The sequence below is a fragment of the Mauremys mutica genome, chromosome 11, assembly GCF_020497125.1.
Source record: "Mauremys mutica isolate MM-2020 ecotype Southern chromosome 11, ASM2049712v1, whole genome shotgun sequence".
NCBI classification, from domain to species: Eukaryota; Metazoa; Chordata; order Testudines; family Geoemydidae; genus Mauremys; species Mauremys mutica.
The window spans coordinates 48,067,206-48,087,356 of record NC_059082.1 but is presented as its reverse complement, the minus strand read 5'-3'; the positions used below and the strand labels follow the sequence as shown (position 1 = coordinate 48,087,356).

Below are 20,151 nucleotides of genomic sequence, written 5' to 3'. Positions count from 1 at the left end.
CCTCAGCCGCCTCTTGTAAGTCATGTGCCCCATCCCACTGATCATTTTCATTGCCCTCTGCTGGACTCCCTCCAATTTGTCCACATCCTTTCTGTAGTGGGGGCCCCAAAACTGGATGCAATATTCCAGATGTGGCCTCACCAGAATAGAGGGGGAATAATCACTTCTCTTGATCTGCTGGCAGTGCTCTTACTAATGCAGGAATGGTGGTACGGCCACATCTTGAATATTGCATACAGATGTGGTCTCCACATCTCAAAGATATACTGGCATTAGAAAAAGTTCAGAAAAGGGCAACTCAAATGATTATGGATTTGGAACGGGTCCCATATGAGGAGAGATTAAAGAGGCTAAGACTTTTCAGCTTGGAAAAGAGACTAAGGGGGGATATGATAGAGGTATATAAAATCATGAGTGGTGTGCAGAAAGTGAATAAGAAAGTTATTTACTTGTTCCCATAATATAAGAACTAGGGGCCACCAAATGAAATTAATGGGCAGCATGTTTAAAACCAATAAAAGGAAGTTCTTCACACAGTGCGCAGTCAACCTGTGGAACTCCTTGCCTGAGGAGGTTGTGAAGGCTAGGACTATAGCAGGGTTTAAAAGAGAATTAGATAACTTCCATGAATTTAAGTCCATTAATGGCTATTAGCCAGGATGGGTAATGAATGGTGTCCCTAGCCTCTGTTTGTCAGAAGGTGGAGATAGATGGCAGGAGAGAGATCACTTGATCATTACCTGTTAGGTGCCCCATAGGGAGTTAACCTGGCATTGGCCACTGTCGGTAGACAGGATACTGGGCTGGATGGACCTTTGGTCTGACCCAGTATGGCTGTTCTTATGCTTGCTAGAAATTGACCCCAATAAACATCACATTGTCTGTACTTTGGACTTCTGGTCTTTTGCTGTTTGCTGTCTGTATGGCAAGAACCAGGGAAGTGGGAGGGTGAAGGGAAAGCCTTCTAACATAGGGCTGACTCTAATCTTGCTTTAGCAAATATATCTGTCTTCCTTCACTTGCTGACTATCTCTAAGTTTGCTTTGCTCAAGTGGAAACTACAGATAAATCTACACTTTTATAAAAGAAAATGTCAAGCCAAAGGAAATGTTGCTGTGTATTAACATGAGGGTTATGTCCAAGTTCTGGAATGTAACCCTTCAGGCTGGAATTATTACAGTAGTATGAGGTCACAAAGGGATTATATTCAGGCATATTCTGGTCAGAACTAATATCTGTGTCAAACTAATTACTAGAATAACGTTCTGGAAGAGGCAGATATGGCACCCCACTACTGCTCAGTGTTGACTTACAAGTGTTTGTCATAGTTTGTCAAGGACCAACCAGACAAGTATGTGAATTTTAATGATAGACGTGCACAGAGTATTTCTAACTCTGGTCTGCTAATCCTAAACTGTGTAGTATAAAAATTTGAGCACTTTAACCAAATTTAATCTTAACTTTGGGGATGGGGAGGAATGTGGCAAACATGCTGAATGCAGTAGACTTCAAATAAGTTGGCATCTGTCAGTAACTGTTAATGTTCTGCAACAGAGTATTGAAACCCCCTGGAGGAGGCTCTAGTAATCTGTTTGGGAACACAGAAGAAGTTTCCTCTTCCAGCAGACCACACAGAATGGCATCTAGCATCTTTGGAGCAGCTGAGGAACCTCAGAACTTTCCAAAAAGAACATACCCTCCAGGTGAGAACACTAGTTTCCTCAGAGAAACCACTGAGGAGAAGAGGTATAGCTGATTCTGGGTTGGAAGATATATTTGGTTCTTGTACAATACTCAGCTGGAACATGAACATCCTAGAGCAATGTAGCAGGTAAATACCAATTGAACAGCAATTTTTGCTGTCCCTGTAAACTATACACTGCTGCTAGCTGACTGAGCTTGTGCACTAAACCCAGTCAGGGAGCATTCAATCATGAGTGCTGAGCTTAGCTCTAAACTGAACTTGTGCTGTAAAATAGAGTACTTTTTCTCCTGATGAGCCATCAGGCTGACCTTATTAAATATAGGGATTGGGGAAATCATTAATCTACCCACTAGGCTTAAAGGACTTAAAACATTGAGCAAAGCTAATGTGGGATAAGAGTTTTGGTAGCCTTTTTTCTGCCTACAGGCAGAAATGAGACTACTCAGCCCACTTATAAGAACCTTGGAGTAGCCATTTTTAAGCTTGAAATAGAACTCTTATAATTGCAATGTGTAAACATACACGAGGGTGATGTTTCTGCTTGCATATTTAGTGTGAGCTTTTGTTACATGGATAGTTTTAGTGGTGATAAGCTTGCCAGCAGTGAAATATGAGGCATTAGGTAAATAGTTACCATTAATCCAATATGGCAGCTATTAACTATACAAACCACTGATGAAAACTTACTGTTTGTTCAATTCTGTGCAGTAATTTCACTTCAAAGCATGAATTAGAATGGCATGTACAGTTAGATTGCTACATTGGACTTTACTAGAAGTTCTTGGTTTAAAAAAATTTTTTTTACTAAAACCATAGGCAACTTTCTAGCCCTGCCTGTTTGCAGCCATTGAGATGCAAGTGCTCAAGACTATACAGTAACTACTGTATGATTTCTAAGTCTGTGTCTGCATTGACAGAACTCAGGCCTTTAGTTTTCTGGCTATAGCATAGGTATGATACCACCAGGTTGCCCAATCCTAGTAGAGAATTGGAGATCTTTCCTAATGTAGCCACCATATAATGTCGGGGTGGGGAGGAGGCAGATGGGGGAGAGACTTGGAGGATCCATTCCAGAGACTTTTCCAGCTGAAATGGTGACATACACAAAGAAACTACTTCAGCTGTAACAGATGTAAATCCAAGATTTTTTTCTGAATCCTGGTGACACAAGTCTTTTAAATATTTTCAGGATATTGTAGTAAGCAAAAGTCTAGGATTTCTGGACAGATTCAGTTAGTGATACCGAAAACCTCAAACATGGATATTTGAATTTTTAAATCACATCTTAGTTAACGTTTTAAAGAAAGTTAAAACCCTTTTCCAAGTAACTGTTCGTTACCTTGCAGGGGGGAAAGGAAGTGGTATCTTTGAGGATCCTAGCCCTGTCCAGTCTCGTCAACGCATGAATCCGCCTGGTGGGAAGACAAGTGATATCTTTGGGTCTCCAGTACCGGCCAGCCCTGTTCGAGCACACCCAAACAAACCCAAGGTATTTGTACTGCTGTGACTGTGAAAATGGTTAGAAAAAATTGCTAACAGGGCTTGCTATAATCTGGTAGAGTTAGTACGTAGGAGCCTTGTTCCTAACATGTGGCATGTTAGTCCTACGTTATGCCTCAGGAAACCCAACATTAGTCAGCACTGCCTCCACAACCCTCTTCTAGTCAAGGATCCCTTGTTACTTTTGATAGTAAACTCATTTATGCTGCATCAGTTCTCAGTGTGTTGCAGATTTTTGTACGTAAAAATATACAGTTGCACTGTGGAGCTATAAGGGGGAAGCCGAAAGCTTTTTACAGTTGGATACAGGAGAACTGGTGCGTCTGTCTCCCAGATAAGGTGTAGGAGGCTGTCTTCTGACAACCAGGAGGCATTTCAGGCTTTTGGAGTTGGAAAGAGATGGATCTCCTTGCTGCGCTTTTTTTTTTTTTTTAAATGGGGGTGCTGACTTCAAATTTGGGAGGTGCTGAATTCCTTACTATTCACCTTCACAAGGCTTTACATAAACTAGCTGCCTTCTGCATCCCATCTCAGTATACACAACAACATTAGTTTGACTTTCTGCTAAAACAGGGGTCAGCAACCTTTCAGAAGTAGTGTGCCGAGTCTTCATTTATTCACTCTAATTTAAGGTTTCGCATGCTGGTAATACATTTTTAGACGGTCTCTTTCTATAAGTCTATAATATATAACTAAACTATTTTTGTATGTAAAGTAAACAAGGTTTTTAAAATTTTTAAGAAACTTAATTTAAAATTTAAATTAAAATGCAGAGCCCCCCCAGACCGGACCCGGGCAGTGAGTGTGCCACTGAAAATCAGCTCATCTGCGGCCTTTGGCACGCATGCCATAGGTTGCCTACCTTTGTGCTAACATGATCAGCAATGAAATAGCTAATTTTAATGTCAGCCTTATCCCCCTTATTTCAGTATCTGCAGGTTCAAGCACATGTCAAAATATCAGTTTATATTTTCATTTTTGAGGTTCTCAACAACAATGGTTAGAGACCTATTTTTGTGTACAGAAGCTTAATTCTGGTGCACAGTTGTGGCAGTCATAGGACTACTATGTGGCAATTTACTTGGCTGCATAATCACATTAGACACAAGGTCATAGCTATGAGCAAACATTCTTCTGGGGAAAACAAGAATGTAAATACTTGCTACTTATGTACCATTTTCTTGCATAGTAGATTGGCTCCTGCATCTTGGCTGGTTAACTCTTTCCTTAAGTTGAAACTGCACCACTGAGTGAGTCAGCCATCATACTGGCAAAGTTCTTGACAAGTGGAGAGTCTTGGAAACATACTCTCTATTAAGCAGTAGTGTTAATGGAACCTGTGCTTCACTAAAATTTCTGCTGAAGGGAAACTGATGGTAGAAGCTTTATTGCTTCTAAAGTTCTAATTGACCAATGTTACTAGAATCTGATTTAAGAACATAGAACTAAACCTGAGGCAGGAGTCAGAAGTGATATTCTTTGTCGCAACCTCTTATGCAGTCTTGCCAGTATTGACTCCAAGGGATTCTGGGATTTGGGTCATAGGAAGAAACTGAGAATTTTGAGGGCTGGGTGTATGCTTGCTCAGGGGTCTTGTGTTACTTTAGAGGAGGTGTGTTTTGCTTCTCTTCCTACCCTCTGCATTGGATGGCTCTGGGGTAGCACTTCTGTGAAGTTGGCGCCACTCTCTAGAAACGCAGTTTCGCCCAGCCCTGGAACTTAACGCTGGATGTGGGGAGGGCGGCATGGACCATTGTAAAATTTTGGATGGAGCAGGGATGCAGTGGGAGCAGCAAGAGGAGGGGGATGAAATCATTCTCTGGGTTTTAGGTAGAATTCTAGTCAGTTGCTCACCCTCAGAGCATGCAGCCCAGTATGTGTGCCCACTTGCAACCTACTTTAAGCTCACACCTCACCGACTGTGAAATGCTTGAGAGAATTTGCACTGTTGGGTAATGTGATGCTGTCTTTAAAGAGGGGGTTAAAGGTAAAAAATCTTTTAATGTCATTTTCATGCCAGCCCTTTCTGCTGGGGGTGAAACTATCCTAGAAACAGTAGAACTGTAATGATTTGATGTACTAGGTATTCTAATGAATTGTATTGATTTGACTACAGCAGTCTTGGTGTGAGGAGATCCTTTGAAGCCATCCTTGCTCATCACAGCTGATTCCTAAATCTGAAAATGGGTCAGTGAGGGTGGGTGAAAACTATCCTTAGGCTCAACTGATACAGTAATCCAAACTACTCTGGATACTTCACTGAGCATGTGTTTATTGCTAAGATGCCCACTAGAGCACTGAAGAGTGTGCTGTTCTGGGTCTGAACACTTGCTATTTTTTTGGTGCCATTGGGTACTTGTAGAAAGAGTCTTGCAAGATAATGGTCTAGAATTGAGATAGATCCAAGGGTAGAAAGTCTTAAGAATCTAATAGACTATTGCTGTATCTTGCTTCCGTGAGTAGTCTTGGTACGACATACAGGATAATACAGCCAGCATAATGTGAAGAGCACATGTCGATTCTGATGTTATCGACATGAACTGTGACCATATAGATCATTGTTGCAACTGAGGTACTACAGTTGTACCAGATCTTGTACAAAGGAGGTCAAATAAGGTGTCTATGGAAAGGTTGTAATTCACTAGTTACGATTATGCTGTGTGTATCATTTTTATATTTGAAGTTATGAATATTGGCCATGTAATTGTATCTCAATGTTTTGAGTCTAAGTAGCATCAGTGAAGCATTTGGTCAGCTTCTTGAGAATGGGCAGTTACTCAGAATAGTCCTATCAGGAAACACTTAACTGACAATGGACTTTGGGAGATGCCAATCCACATCTGAGCTTTCCTGGGAACGTTCAAACTAACATGTAAACAATGGCGTCGGCCTGCAAAAAGCTGAATCATTCGTGGACATGTGACTTGCCCAGGTGGCTACAAACTCCATCTTATTGCTGTGATTCTGCACAGAAGAACAAAGGGGTTTCCACCCAAAAGAGAAGATATAAAAGGCCCTGGAAGCCTTTCCATTTTGTCTTCAGCTGGCTCAAGAGATGGCCTCTCCTCTCCAAAGAGATGCCTGAAAGAAACTGGCACAAAGGACAGTAACTACAGGGATGTGAGTGATTGCTGGACCCAAGCCATAAACTACAACGTTGGTCTGAAAAGGATTGGGCCCAGACTAGGAAGGAGTCCAGTCTGTGAAAGAAGCTTATTGGAACATCTCCAAGTACTGTATTCAGTTTCTTAATATATTAGGCTTAGACTTGTGTGTTTTGTTTTGATTTGGCTTGGTAACAGAACAAAGTAAATTATTACTTGAAACCACTTAAATCCTACTTTTTATACTTAATAAAATCACTTACTTACTGTGTTAATTAATACCTGGGGGAGCAAACTGCTGTGCATATCTCTCTATCAGTGTTATCGAGGGTGGACAACTTGAGTTTTTACCCTGTATACGCTTTATACAGAGTAAAATGGATTTATTTGGGGTTTGGATCCCATTGGGAGCTGGATGCTGGAGACAGGATCACTTCTTAAGCTGTTTTGAGTTAAGTCTGCAGCTTTGGGGATGTGGTTCAGACCCTGGGTCTGTGTTGCAGCGGGCTTGCATGTCTGGCTCAACAAGGCCCAAACTGGCAGAGAAAATGGGCTCAGAGGTAGTCTCAGCACAGTCCCAAGGGTGTCTCTGTGACCGAACCTGTCACAGTGGCGTAGTCAGCAGGATTTGTGCACAGCTGATTGCTGAGAGACACTGGTATCAATTTTAAGTGTGGTGGCCGGAGAACAGACAAACTGGTTACTGGTTTGTTATCTTTTTGTTTATTTCAAGTGAGGGATATAAACACAAGAAAGAAGGAAAATGACTACCAGGGAGGCAGCTACAAAACTAGAGCTGGCCAGATTGGAAGCGGAAGAAAAGACAAAGGATTGTGAGTTTCAAATGTGGCAGGCAGAAGTGTGAGGCTCAAAGAAGCAGCTGTGGCTTGGGGAAACCATGGAGTCCCAGAAACAGGCTCAAATTGAGCTGCCCTGGAGTTAAAAAAAACCCGAGAAATACAGGCCCAAATTGAGACCCAGAAGCATGAACTGGCTGTAATGTAGTGGAAGAGACAGAACCCTTCAGCAGCTGGCTCCACTTCCCCAAAAATCCATAAATGGGAGTGGTTATGTCGGTAGTATGATGAATCCAGTGATACTGCCGAATATCTTGTCACCTTTGAGAGACTATGCACCCTCCATGTGATTTCTGAAGATCCAAAAATGACCACTTGCCCAGTCAATTTTGCAATCAGAGCTCTGGACATATTCAATAAGATGCCTATTGATGCTTCAAACTATGGTAAATTTTAAGGAACTGGTTTTGAAATAGTTTCAGATTACACTTGGAAACCTACAGGGTTAAATTCCAGAGTTTTACGAGGGGATCTGGATTAAGTAATGTGGCTTATGTAAATAAAATGAGAGATTTGTTAGACAAGTGGGTGAGGGGGAAAAGGCATTACCGTTTTGAAGAAATGTGAGATTTAATTACTCAGGATCAGTTCCTGAATATGTGCAGTGATATAAAACAGTATTTGTGGGACAAAAAAGTGGATGCAGTGGGGGAATTAGCTGGGTTTGCAGACTCTTACGAGCAGTCACAAGATGCAATTAAACATAAACCACTGGCAGAGGGCTATAGCATTGGTGGAAAGCAGAATCACTGTTTTACCCCTGGGAAAAGGGAGGCTGGGCATTCACCTCCCTATTCCCGTTACTCGTCCCAAATCTCCTGTACAAGCAGAGGAGCCCAAAAGGTGCTATCGTGGTAAGTCCACTGAGCACCTGAGGAATAAACGTCCTTGGCTGAGTGGGAACAGGCAGCAGGTAATACACAAAGCTGCTGCTTCTCAGAGCACAGGGTTATCCCAGGCTGCTGCCTCTTTCCACACAGGATTTGTAAAGGTTGCTTCTACACAACCAAGCAGTGAGCATATGCATGCTGTTAAACTTAATGGCAAAGTGCTCCAAGGATGGAGAGACACTAGTGCAGAAATGTCTGTGGTCAGAAGGTACCTGATCCATGAAAAGGATTTGTTACCAGGGAAAATGGCAGAATTAGAATTGGTAGAAGGTGTTGAAGAAAAACTTAGTTCTCGCTACAAAGTCCTTGCACCTTTATCTAAGGTACACATGGAAACTGGTGATTTGGAGGCTGAACTGACTGTTGTAGCAGTGGCACAAAAATTTGTACCATTTCTACTGGGAGATGAATTCTTTGTGGCAGAATCTGTCCCAGGGTTTGTTAGCAACAAGAAGGAATCTTGTGCTGAAAGCCCCCGAGGGGAGGCTAACGTCACACATGCTGCTGGGGGAACAGGAGAGTGTCTCTTTAATTCCTCTGTAGCAGTGGAGAATGCAGCTCTGGGATGGTCATAACCAGTTCCTGTCACCCCGGTGCTCAAGGCAGGTCTGGGTGGGAAGGGCTGGATAAAGCCAGCTCCTGTCCTGTAATCATCTCCTTAGGGGAGAGAGATGTTCCACCTTGTAACAGGGAGGTTGTCAGGGTTCCTTCCCTACCCTGAACTCTAGGGTACAGATGTGGGGACCTGCATGAAAGACCCCTAAGCTTATTTTTACCATCTTAGGTTAAAAACTCCCCAAGGCACAATTTCCTCTCTTATACCTTGGATTAAGTAACGCTGCCACCACCAAGTGATTTTTAAACAAACATTTAGGGAGGGCCACTTGGAGCCCTCCCTTCCCCAAATATCGCCCTAAGTCCCTACACCCCTTTTCCTGGGCAAGCTTGAGAATATATCCTCACCAATTGGTACAGTGAACACAGACCCAAACCCTTGGATCTTAAAACAATGAAGAATCAATCAGGTTCTTAATTAAAATTCTTCTTTTTAAAGAAAAAGTAAAAAATTCCTGATTTTACAGAGGTATGGTAAGTACTTTACAGAATAACAAAAGACTCAAGAACACAGAGGATCTCCCCTCTAGGCAAAACCTTAAAGTTAGAAAACCAGGCATAAACCTCCCTCTTACACAGAGGAAAACACAAGCCAAAATAAAAGTAAACTAAGGGTATGGCTACACTTGCAGATGTGCTGCGCTGGGAGTTACAGCTGTGTTCATACAGCTGTGTAGGGAAAGCGCTGGTGTGTGGCCACATTCATAGCTACCAGCGCTGCAGTGTGGCCACATTTGCAGCGCTGTTGGGAGTGTTGCATTATGGGCAGCTATCCCAGCGTTCAAGTGGCAGCAACGTGCTTTTCAAAAGAGGGGGGTGGGGTGGAGTGTGACAGGGAGCGGGGGAGAGAGAGAGAGAGTGGATTTTTGGAGCCGACACTTCAGCTCCCTGCCTTGCAAAATCTGAAAATTTCCTCGACCCCTCATTTACTCTTAACTGCAAATAGCCTGCAGACCAGATAAGCAGCTGCTCCAACGGACTCCCTTTCTCCCCCTCCCCCCACTGTTTCTCTCCTCAAGCAAACACTCATCCCCCTGCCTGCCTCATTCACAGCAAGGTAGTGGGTTCTCAATTGATTGTTCACAGTCACAGATTGATCACAGCAAACAAGAGCTGTGTTTTTCCTAGATAAGCAGCTCCCGGAGCCCCGAGTTCACAAGAAAACAGAGGCATCATAACAAAACAAAGAGTAATTTAGTTAAAAGCATTCTGGGATATCTCCTAATACCCTGGAGGTCAACAACAGCGCTGGTGTGTGGCCACACTTGACGAGCAGCGCTGCATCACCAGCGCTGCACTCATTATACCCCAGGCAGACCCAGGTGTACAGCCAGAGCTGCAGCCAGGGAGTTGCAGCGCTGGATGTGCCCTGCAGGTGTGGACAGTTACTAAGTTGCAGCGCTGGAAAGCCTCCACCAGCACTGCAACTCTCAAGTGTAGCCATACCCTAAGGCAGGGGTCCCCAAGCCCTGGGCCGCGGACCGGTACCGGTCCATGGCCTGTTAGGAACTGGGCCGCGAACCGAGCGCACAGCAGGACATGAGCAGTGAGTGCACAGCAGGACATGAGCGGCTAGGACATGAGCGGTGAGTGAGCTAGCAAAGCTTCATCTGTGTTTAGAGCCGCTCCCCGTTGCTTGCATTACTGCCTGAGCTCCGCCTTCTGTCAATGTTAGAGTCTCATAGGAGCGCGAACCCTACTGTAAACTGTGCATGCGATGAAGGGAGTTTTGCACTCCTTATGAGAATCTAATGCCTGATGATCTGAGGTGGAGCTGAGGCCATGATGCTAGCGCTGGGGAGCGGCTGCAAAAACAGATTACATTAGCAGAGGTTTCACTGCACAGAGACCATAGTCTGCAAGCGATTGATTTATTAATATCAGAACCCTATCAGTGAGTGGCAAGTGACAATTAAGCTGCATCTGGTGGCAGGCTTTATAGTGGCAAGTGAGTTGATGTACTTCAATTGTACAGCTGCATCTGGCGGCAGGCTTTAAGTCAGAATCTGACACTTATATTAGTCTGCACGTGGCCCGCCCATTATTTTATTTACCACTTCCGTCCGTGCCTCTTTCCCACACAGTTTTGGTAAGCCCACAAGCTAACCCTGGCCAAAATGAGTAAAAAACCAAACGTCACTGCAAAGCTTCTTTGAAAAGGGTGAAAGACCCAATGATGAGACAGCAGAAGACTCTAAGACGGCCAACAAAAAGAAAGCTGCATTTAAAAGAAAATACCAAGAGTCCTACTTAAATTACGGGTTCATTGCAACAGGTGACTCGCATTCTCCACACCCGCTTTGTATAATATGTGGCGACCGGCTATCCAACGAAGCCATGAAACCTTCAAAACTGCTTCACCACATGGAGACCAAGCACCCTGCATTAAAAGATAAGCCTTTGGAGTTTTTCAAAAGAAAAAAACGTGAACACGAACAGAAGCAATTACTGAAGGCCACCACTTCATCAAATGTGTCTGCACTGAAAGCATCATTCTTAGTGGCTAATGGCATTGCTAAAGCTAAGAAGCCCTTTACTATTGGTGAAGAGTTGATCCTGCCTGCTGCTAAGGACATTTGTCGTGAACTTTTAGGAGAGGCTGTAGTTCAAAAGGTGGCACGTGTTCCTCTTTCGGCTAGCACCATAACTAGACGAATTGATGAAATAGCAGAGGATATTGAGGCACAATTGTTAGAGAGGGTGAATGAGTCACCGTGGTACACAATCCAGGTTGACGAGTCTACTGATGTTGACAACAAAGCAACAATGCTTGTTTTTGTGCGATATATTTTTCAGGAGGATGTGCATGAGGATATGTTATGTGCACTTTTGTTGCCAACCAACACCACAGCTGCAGAACTATTCAAGTCTTTTTGAATGATTACATGTCAGGAAAACTGAATTGGTCATTGTGTCTCTATATGCACGGACGGAGCAGCTGCCATGACTGGACGGCTTTCTGGTTTCACTACTCGGGTCAAGGAGGTCGCTTCTGAATGTGAGTCTACGCACTGTGTCATCCATAGAGAAATGCTAGCTAGCCGAAAAATGTCATCTGAACTTAACAAAGTTTTGCAGGATGTGATTAAAATTATCAACCACATTAAAGTACATGCCCTTAACTCACGTCTGTTCGCGCAGCTCTGTGAGGAGATGGACGCAGAGCACACACGTCTTCTCTTATACACAGAAGTGAGATGGCTTTCTAAAGGTAGATCACTGGCCAGAGTTTTTGAGTTACGAGAGCCGCTCCAGAGATTTCTTTTAGAAAAACAGTCACCACGGGCAGCACATTTCAGTGACACAGAATGGGTCATAAAACTTGCTTACTTGTGTGACATATTCAACCTGCTCAACGAACTCAATCTGTCACTTCAGGGGAGAACGACAACTGTGTTCAAGTCGGCAGATAAAGTGGCTGCATTCAAAGCCAAACTAGAATTATGGGGGCGACGAGTGAACATTGGGATTTTTGACATGTTTCAAACATTAGCAGAGATTTTGAAAGAGACTGAGCCAGGGCCGCCTTTTTCCCAGCTGGTGCATGATCACCTATCTCAGCTTTCAAAAGAGTTTGAGCATTACTTCCCAACCACAAAAGACCCCCGAACTGGGAAGGAATGGATCCGTGACCCATTTGGGAATAAGCCAGGTGAATCGACTTTATCCGTGCTAGAAGAGGATCAACTGCTTGAGATCACAAATAACGGTGGCCTTAAAAGTATGTTTGAGACGACTTCAAATCTCCATACGTTCTGGATTAAAGTCAAGGCGGAATATCCTGAGATTTCCACAAAAGCACTGAAAAGCTTACTTCCATTTTCAACATCCTATCTTTGTGAAGCAGGGGTTTCTGCAGTGACAGCAACCAAAACGAGATTACGGAGTAGACTGGACATAAGCAACACACTTCGGGTGTCACTGTCTCCCATCACCCCCAGATGGGACCGTCTAGTTGCAGGAAAACAAGCTCAGGGCTCCCACTAATTCTGCATTATGATCAGTTGTATAATTATTTCATTATATATTACAATAATAATAGAAATAAAAGTACAAAAATAAATGTAATGCGCTTGAATCGTCCCAAAACCATCCCACAGGTCCGCGGAAATTTTTTATTCTACGAAACCGGTCCCTGGTGCCAAAAAGGTTGGGGACTGCTGCCCTAAGGCATTTCCTTGCTAAATACTTGCTAACTTTATAGGAGCTGGATTGCTTGCTTCCTTGATCTGTGTCTGGCAAAAGCCCACAGAACAGACAAACAAAGCCTGTCTCCTCCTCCTTCCACCCCCTCCCTGCGATTTGAAAGTATCTTGTACCCTCATTGGTCCTTTTGGTCAGGTGTCAGCTAGGTTACCTGAGCTTCTTAACCCTTACGGGTAAAAGAGGAATTAACCAGTTACAGGGTAAAGAGGGATTTTATGCTACCCTTAGCTGTATGTTTATGACAGAGGTGTTCCCAGCTGCTGACTGCTAGGAAGTTGCAGGTCAGCAGGGGACAGGGCCTTCCCTGGGTGCAGAGACATGTATCCCAGAGATGGAGGTTTGGGTCCTGATGACCACAGTGGTGGGAACAGACCCCAAGGACTCTGTAGCTGGAAGCAAGCCCAACCTGAGTGAAAGGGGGGGATTTTGCTGGCCAGTGAAGGGTCTGTCATAGCTGGTAGCTATGAGCCCACAGATGGATCAGGGTCACTTTCCCTTTTGCAGGACACAGAAGTGTTGGCCTCAGAGGGGAGCCCAGAGAGGGAAGTCAAGATGGAAGGTGAGGGGGGACAGGAGGGTCTGCCCAAGTTTTGTAGGAAGGCTTTTCCCCAGAAGGAGGGTGAAGGATCTGCATCTAAAATGCCAGACCCCTCACCTATGGATCAGGTTTTGAGAGACGACTGCGGTCAGATCTCCTGGAGGGGAGAGTCAACCCAGCTTACCTGTTGGGAACAAAGAGGGGATCTTACGAATCCAAAGCACTCCATTAAAGAATGTTGTTCCTGCTACCTTTGTAAAAGATAACATTGTCTCTTCAAGGCTGGGGGAAGAAAAACTTTGCATTTTGGAAGCTTCACAAGGGGGTGGGGTACAACCCAAAGAAATTCCCAAGGGAGGGGCGGGGGGCAGGCACGGTCACAGTGCACCCTTCCCTTGCCAAATCCTCAAACCCATGCCTGAATTGGGAGCCTTCTCCAAAGAGACAGGAAACTGTGTCTAAACCTCTACCATGGTACACACAGGAATTGGGAAATGCAATAGACACTGAACAAGCTAAATTGTGTGAACAGCAAATCTATGGCAGACAGGCTCTATTAATCTTGTATCTTTTGCTACTTTATCTAGGGGTCAAGACAAAGGAGTTAATACTAATGGTAACCTTTAAAGATGTGACATACCTGATTTATGGGAAAAACTTTTGTACATGCTAGGGATGGTGACAAGACTGTCCCACAAGCATGTTGCTTTTCAGCTTATACCTGTAAACAGGCTGGAAGCTTGGCACAGCAGCAAAAGCATAACAGGCCTATGCTGCTGTGTGGAAGGGGAAACTGAGGCACACCGCCTCATGGCATTGGTGGCTAAATGCCAAGACACCTACACTTTAACAGATATTGTGATCCTCATTCTGTTAACAGTACTACACCACAACATGTTTTCAGGCACCTGGGGACCAGAAACCCCAAACCTTGCTAGAACACCTGTAAATTACATCATAGAGTTTTAAAGGTACTGGGAGAATGTGTGACAAGAGCCAGACAGGGATTTTACAAGTACTGCCTATGCCATGGACAGTGTCCAAGTCTCTGGCAGTAAATTCAGGAGGAGGGTGTGATGTTATTAACATGAACTGTGACCGTGATCATTGTTGCAACCAAGGTCCTTCAGTTGCACTAAATGCTGTGCAAAGGAGGTCAAGTAAGGTGTCTACGGAAAGGTTGTAATTTGCTAGTTATGATTATGCTGTCTGTATGTATCATTTTTATATTTGAAGTTATGAATATTGGCTATGTACTTGTATCTCAGTAGCATCAGTGAAGCATTTGGTCAGCTTCTTGAGAAAGGACTATTTTGAGTAATTGTCCAATCAGGAAACACTTAACTGACGATGGACTTTGGGAGATGCCAATCCACATCCGAGCTTTCCTGGGAACGTTCAAACTAACATGTAAACAGTGGCGTCGGCATGCAAAAAGCTGAATCATTCATGGCCATGTGACTTGCCTAGGTGGCTACAAACTCCATCTTGTTGCTGTGATTTTGCACAGAAGAACAAAGGAGTTTCCACCCACAAGAGAGAATATAAAAGGTCCCGGAGGCCTTTCCATTTTGTCTTCAGCTGGCCTCTCCATTCCAAAGAGATGCCTGAAAGAAACTGGCACAAAGGACAGTAACTACGGGGGTGTGAGTGATTGCTGGACCCAAGCTATAAACTACAATGTTGGTCTGAAAAGGATTGGGCCCAGACTAGGAAGGAGCCCAGTCTGTGAAAGAAGCTTATTGGAACATCTCAGAGGGTGAGATTTACCGGCTTGGTAACAGACAGAACAAAGGAAGTTATTTCTTGAAACCACTTAACTCAGGGGTCGGCAACCTTTCAGAAGTGGTGTGCCGAGTCTTCATTTATTCACATTCATTTAAGGTTCTGCGTTCCAGTAATACATTTTAATGTTTTTAGAAGGTTTCTTTCTCTAAGTCTATAATATATAACTAAACTATTGTTGTATGTAAAGTAAATAAGGTTTTTAAAATGTTTAAGAAGCTTCATTTAAAATTAAATTAAAATGCAGGGCCCCCCGGACCAGTGGCCAGGACCCAGGCAGTGTGAGTGCCACTGAAAATCAGCTCGCGTGCCACCTTCGGCATCTGTGCCATAGGTTGCCTACCCCTGACTTAACTTCTACTTTTTATACTTTGTGTTAATAAATACCTGGGGGAGCAAACAGCTGTGCATATCTCTCTATCAGTGTTATAGAGGGTGGACAATTTATGAGTTTACCCTTTATACAGAGTAAAACGGATTTATTTGGGGTTTGGATTGGGAACTGGGTGTCTGGGTGCTGGAGACAGGAGCACTTAAGCTGTTTTGAGTTAAGTCTGCAGCTTTGGGGTGTGGTTCAGACCCTGCATCTGTGTTGCAGCAGGCTTGTGTGTCTGGCTCGACAAGGCAGGGTTCTGAAGGCCCAAACTGGCAGAGAAAACTGGCTCAGAGATGGTCTTGGCACATCACGTGACAGTCCCAAGGGGATCTCTGTGACCAAACCCATCACAGGGATCACTGTCTCCTTAAAGAACTTGATGCTACAGTTGCTGTCCCAATGCCATTGCAGGAAGCTTCATGGAGAGCAAGCTGCAGCATTTGGCTCTTACTGCAGAAATCACATGGTCTTGGTGTAAAGGATCTTTTAGGTCTAAGATTTAAGAAAAGCTTGCAGTGGAGTAGTAGTTGACCTATGGCCTATGAAGCCCTAAAACAGTTCTGATTTTATTGCAGGATCACATTGTCTTACAAGAGGCAGGAGATGCATCAAAGGAACTGAAAGGTAAGGCAAGAGAAACCTCTTTCTCTGAGATGCTGTGAAGAGTATTTTGGCCTGTGTATGCAAAGAGGAAGAATAAACAAGACTAATGCTGGTTCTAAGGACAACACAATCAAGCATGGTCATGGCTATAGAACTTTCAGCATCAGTTACGTGATAGGAAGTGATCCTGAAATAACCATCCAACTTCTTCTATTAAGCTGGGTCACTTTAGGTAGGGTATAGAAAGTGGGCCCTATGCTAGGCTGATCTCTAGATATGAGAAGTGTCTGTCTTGATGCCTGCCCTCCTAGATGGTCTGTCTGTTTTTTTTTATAGGAGACTGTTTTTGTACTGAAGCCCAAGCCCTTAGAATGTGGTGGGCCAACTTGGACCATCCCATTTTGAAGCAGCAAGGACACAAGTTAACTGAACAAATTCAGATGTAATTCCCATTTCTGCAGCTCTCTCAAGCAGTTGAGCTATAATATATCTGAATCTTGAGCAGAATGATCTCCTTATTTAAGTGGGGGAATGCGCAATTATTTATAAGATATAGACAGACACACATTGTGGTAAACTGTTCCTCCTTCTCCTGCATTCATAGCTTGTAATTCTGGCCTTCCTTAACTGTAGCTATGGAGTAACTGATTTTCCCAGAATGCATTATTGCTCCATTACTAGCTGCTAGGTTAGAGCATAATGGAAGCTGTACTTGTGAGCTCGAAGCTCCTACCTGGCAGGACATAGCATTTATGGGTTGGCACACTATCAGTAATAAGTGTGTGATGTCAACATTTTATAGTATATAATAATCTTACACAGCACTCTACAGAATAAGTAATGACCTAAGATGTCTAAAAGTGGGCATAAATAATTGGTGAGAACAAGATAGGAGTGTCTTGGAAGAAGTAGGCCTTGAGCAGGAAAAGTGCTGTTCTGGCTCTGAACAGTCTCTCTCTACCCCTGCACAAGTGAAGAGGGGAGATAAAGGGAGCGGAAGGATGCGAGGGGTTGGAAGGAGGGAAGAATGTACCGAGTGTATGAAAAGCAATGTTACTGCAGTGCAGTGTAACCATTCTAACCTCCCTTGTCATCACACAGCTACAGAAAACCACAAACCACAGATGGAAGACAGAGGCGAGAAGAGAGATCTTGGGAAAGAAGAGCCAGGCCCCAAGATAGATGATCATGAACCCAGACTGGGACCAAGGCCACGGTCGCACAACAAAGTCCTCAATCCCCCTGGTGGCAAATCCAGCATTGCATTCTATTAGGAACATTCACTTTCACTAATGGAGTCAGCACAGAAACTTTATCTATAGGTCCTGAGGTTTGTTTTCAGATGCTTTAGGCAGGAGGATGGGGACTTTAGTGACTCATCTAATCCAAATGGAGGACATCTTGATGTTCAAGACTTCTGTAAGACCTGTTAGTTATGGTGCTTATGGAAATAACTGATGACTCTTATGTGCTAGACAGTGCAGGATTCAGCGAGACAGTAGCTTAGATAGGTGCAAGAGGAGTGTTCCTTTGTGGTGGGCAATTAAAAAAAAATACTCTTAATCTTGCAGCTAGTTAGTAGCTCAGACTTTTGGACCAAAGTATTTAGGTACAGTCAGTATGGTGAAATTCTATCCCAGTGGATGGGGACTTGGATGCCAGGCTTGGCATCTGTCTAATTGAGCCTAACAGGAGCTAATGCTCTCCTAGGCCGTGTATCCTAACCTTAAGAAGCTAAAAATTTTATCTGCAACCATTTTAATATAAACATGATCCATTCTAAGTGGTGTTGCTGGGCTCTGAAGAGTTCTGCTTAGTCCTTGGCCATAAGAAGAGGCTTCCTCCCCAGGTTTATTATGTTAAAACTCTCATTGTTCTGTGGCAGTCTCGCAAGCCATCAAGTTATGTAAAGTTTTGGAGCACTTCTGTAATAGTCTGTACTGATATTTGCTCGACAAAGAGAAAAATTATAGTTTAGTGTACTGTCTCATCCAGGCACTCCTGGAAAGATCTTATTTCACTGATGTCATGCAAGGGTGCCTCCAGCTTTCCTGGTAGGGAGGGGAGTGATTTGGGTACACACAGTTGCATCTATTGAAAGAACTCTGACAAACTACAGTAGTGTATAATTAGATTCTGGAAACTGTCCCAGGACATCTCTAGTGAGCCAGCTTTAATGTCCCATCACCAGCCTCTAAAAGCTCTCATGTACCCATGCTTTAGCTTCTGCAGGGTTTTTTTCCCCCCTCCCTCTGTCTTGGAGAAATAATGGACTGTTCTGCTTGTATCCTCCAGTAGCTTTGTTTTTTGTTTCTATGCTGACTCTGTTAGTGAAACCTCTGTTTTGTTAGCCATGGGTTGCCTTTGACTGCCTGTTATTCCTTGGTAGTGTGGACAATCCAAGTTGCTCATCCACACATACTCATGTAGCTATTTTAAGACTGTTAATCCCTGTTCATCTGCTTGGGACAGTCTAGGGATCACTGCAATACTCTTCTGGCACAGTGGCTGTTTTGAATTATGTTTGCAAGAATGTGCATTGTTCTTTCTAATTAGGTATGTGAGTTTGGGGGTGGGGGGTTGAAAGAGGGCTCTTAAATTTCAGTTAATTCTGGACTTTCCTCAAACATATCAGATACTGATACTTTGGATAACACTAGGTGCTTAGACTGTTGGCCACTTGTAATAGTGTTGGTTGTGTGGGGGTGTGGGTTTTTTTTTTTTTTTTTTAAACTACCTAACTCATTACATACAGGAGTTGTTCAGGTCCACCAAAGACCAAGTGGCCTTATCTACACAGTGGCTCGACATACCAGTAGCTGTTCTAGCCCAGGTTCACTGAAAACTATTTCTGTGGCAAACTGTTCAGAAGAGTTATTTCTTAGCTAGGAGCTACAACAGCTTAGAGGTCATAATGATTGTTAAAGTGCCCAGCAAAGATGAATGACTGACTGACTACCACAGAGACTCGCAGCTGCCTTTTAACTTATGGAAGTGAAAATCCCCTTTTACAGGGTGGAAGTGGCAGGAATCTTAATGCCTCCTGTGCCTCTTCCACAGGAGGCTTGGCGCTCCTGCTGCTGGCCGCCTCTAACTGTACGAGGATGGTGATCAGGATTGAGGGAGTGTGATCCCAATACATCTGTTTTAGATTCATATTCTCTCCCCCCCCGCCCCCCAATATAGCAGTTTCCTAGTTGCTATTCCTATTTTGCTTATTTGGTCAAGTCTGTAAAGGATCTCCTGTTCCCTCCTGCCATTTTAGTGTTTATCTTTGCTTTCCAGTACGAGCTAGGCTTTTCCGGGGATTAGCAGGTAGGAAAGGCCAACCAGTCTGCCCTTCTGCCTTCAGCTTTTGTATTGAAGAGTTTGTGGGAAAGTCAGTGAGCTTAGGTTCAAAGCTTGATATCTTATAGACTAACAGGAGCTGAAATATTGTTTTAAACAGCAGTTTCCAGCTAAGTCTTAAACTACTATGGACTTCTGTCTGCATGTGTTGGCTAGCATTTCCCTCACTGGCATACACTCTGCTCAGTGTCTCAAGTTTAAGTTTGATAAGGACACTTTTTTTTTTACACACACGTGCAACAGGGGAATGGAACTTGTATTAATGGTTAAATCATGGACTTCTCAATAAACCACAGTATTTTGTTATTCACTGTGTGTAGCTGGGTACTTCTGTAAATAAGTCACTGTTCTAGTCTATAGCAAACACTTTAGCCTGTGATCAAATTCCATATAACATTTCTTGTGTAATACAATGAGCCTTCTCAAACACTTACTTACTTACTTCCTGCCACAGTTAATTTTAAAGGTGCTCCATCCTCTGACTGGGGGCGGGCAAGCCAGCCTGCCTCCCTCCCTCTCTGTTGCAGAAGCAGTGTAGCCTAGAGCAGTGGTCCCCAACCTTTTTCATGTGGCAGGCGCCGGACGATGAGCCACTTGACATGGCTGCTTTTTGGCGGATGTTTG

At 43.7% G+C, this 20,151-nt stretch overlaps 1 protein-coding gene across 2 annotated transcripts in view; it reads left to right on the top strand.

Annotated features, from left to right (window-relative positions):
* Positions 1-19,833, top strand: part of JPT2 (Jupiter microtubule associated homolog 2) — a 31,047-nt gene extending 11,214 nt beyond the window's left edge. Inside the window, exons 1-5 of one of the 2 annotated variants that reach the window (XM_044980279.1) lie at positions 1,211-1,351; positions 1,555-1,703; positions 3,052-3,194; positions 16,152-16,200; positions 17,281-19,833. In XM_044980279.1, coding sequence (XP_044836214.1) covers positions 1,637-1,703; positions 3,052-3,194; positions 16,152-16,200; positions 17,281-17,453 — 432 coding nt within the window. In that variant the 5' untranslated portion in view covers positions 1,211-1,351; positions 1,555-1,636 and the 3' untranslated portion in view covers positions 17,454-19,833. Of the gene's footprint in view, positions 1-1,210; positions 1,352-1,554; positions 1,704-3,051; positions 3,195-16,151; positions 16,201-17,280 lie in introns of those variants that run through there. The other variant, XM_044980278.1, reaches the window with a different exon arrangement.
* The last annotated feature ends 318 nt before the right edge of the window (positions 19,834-20,151 follow it).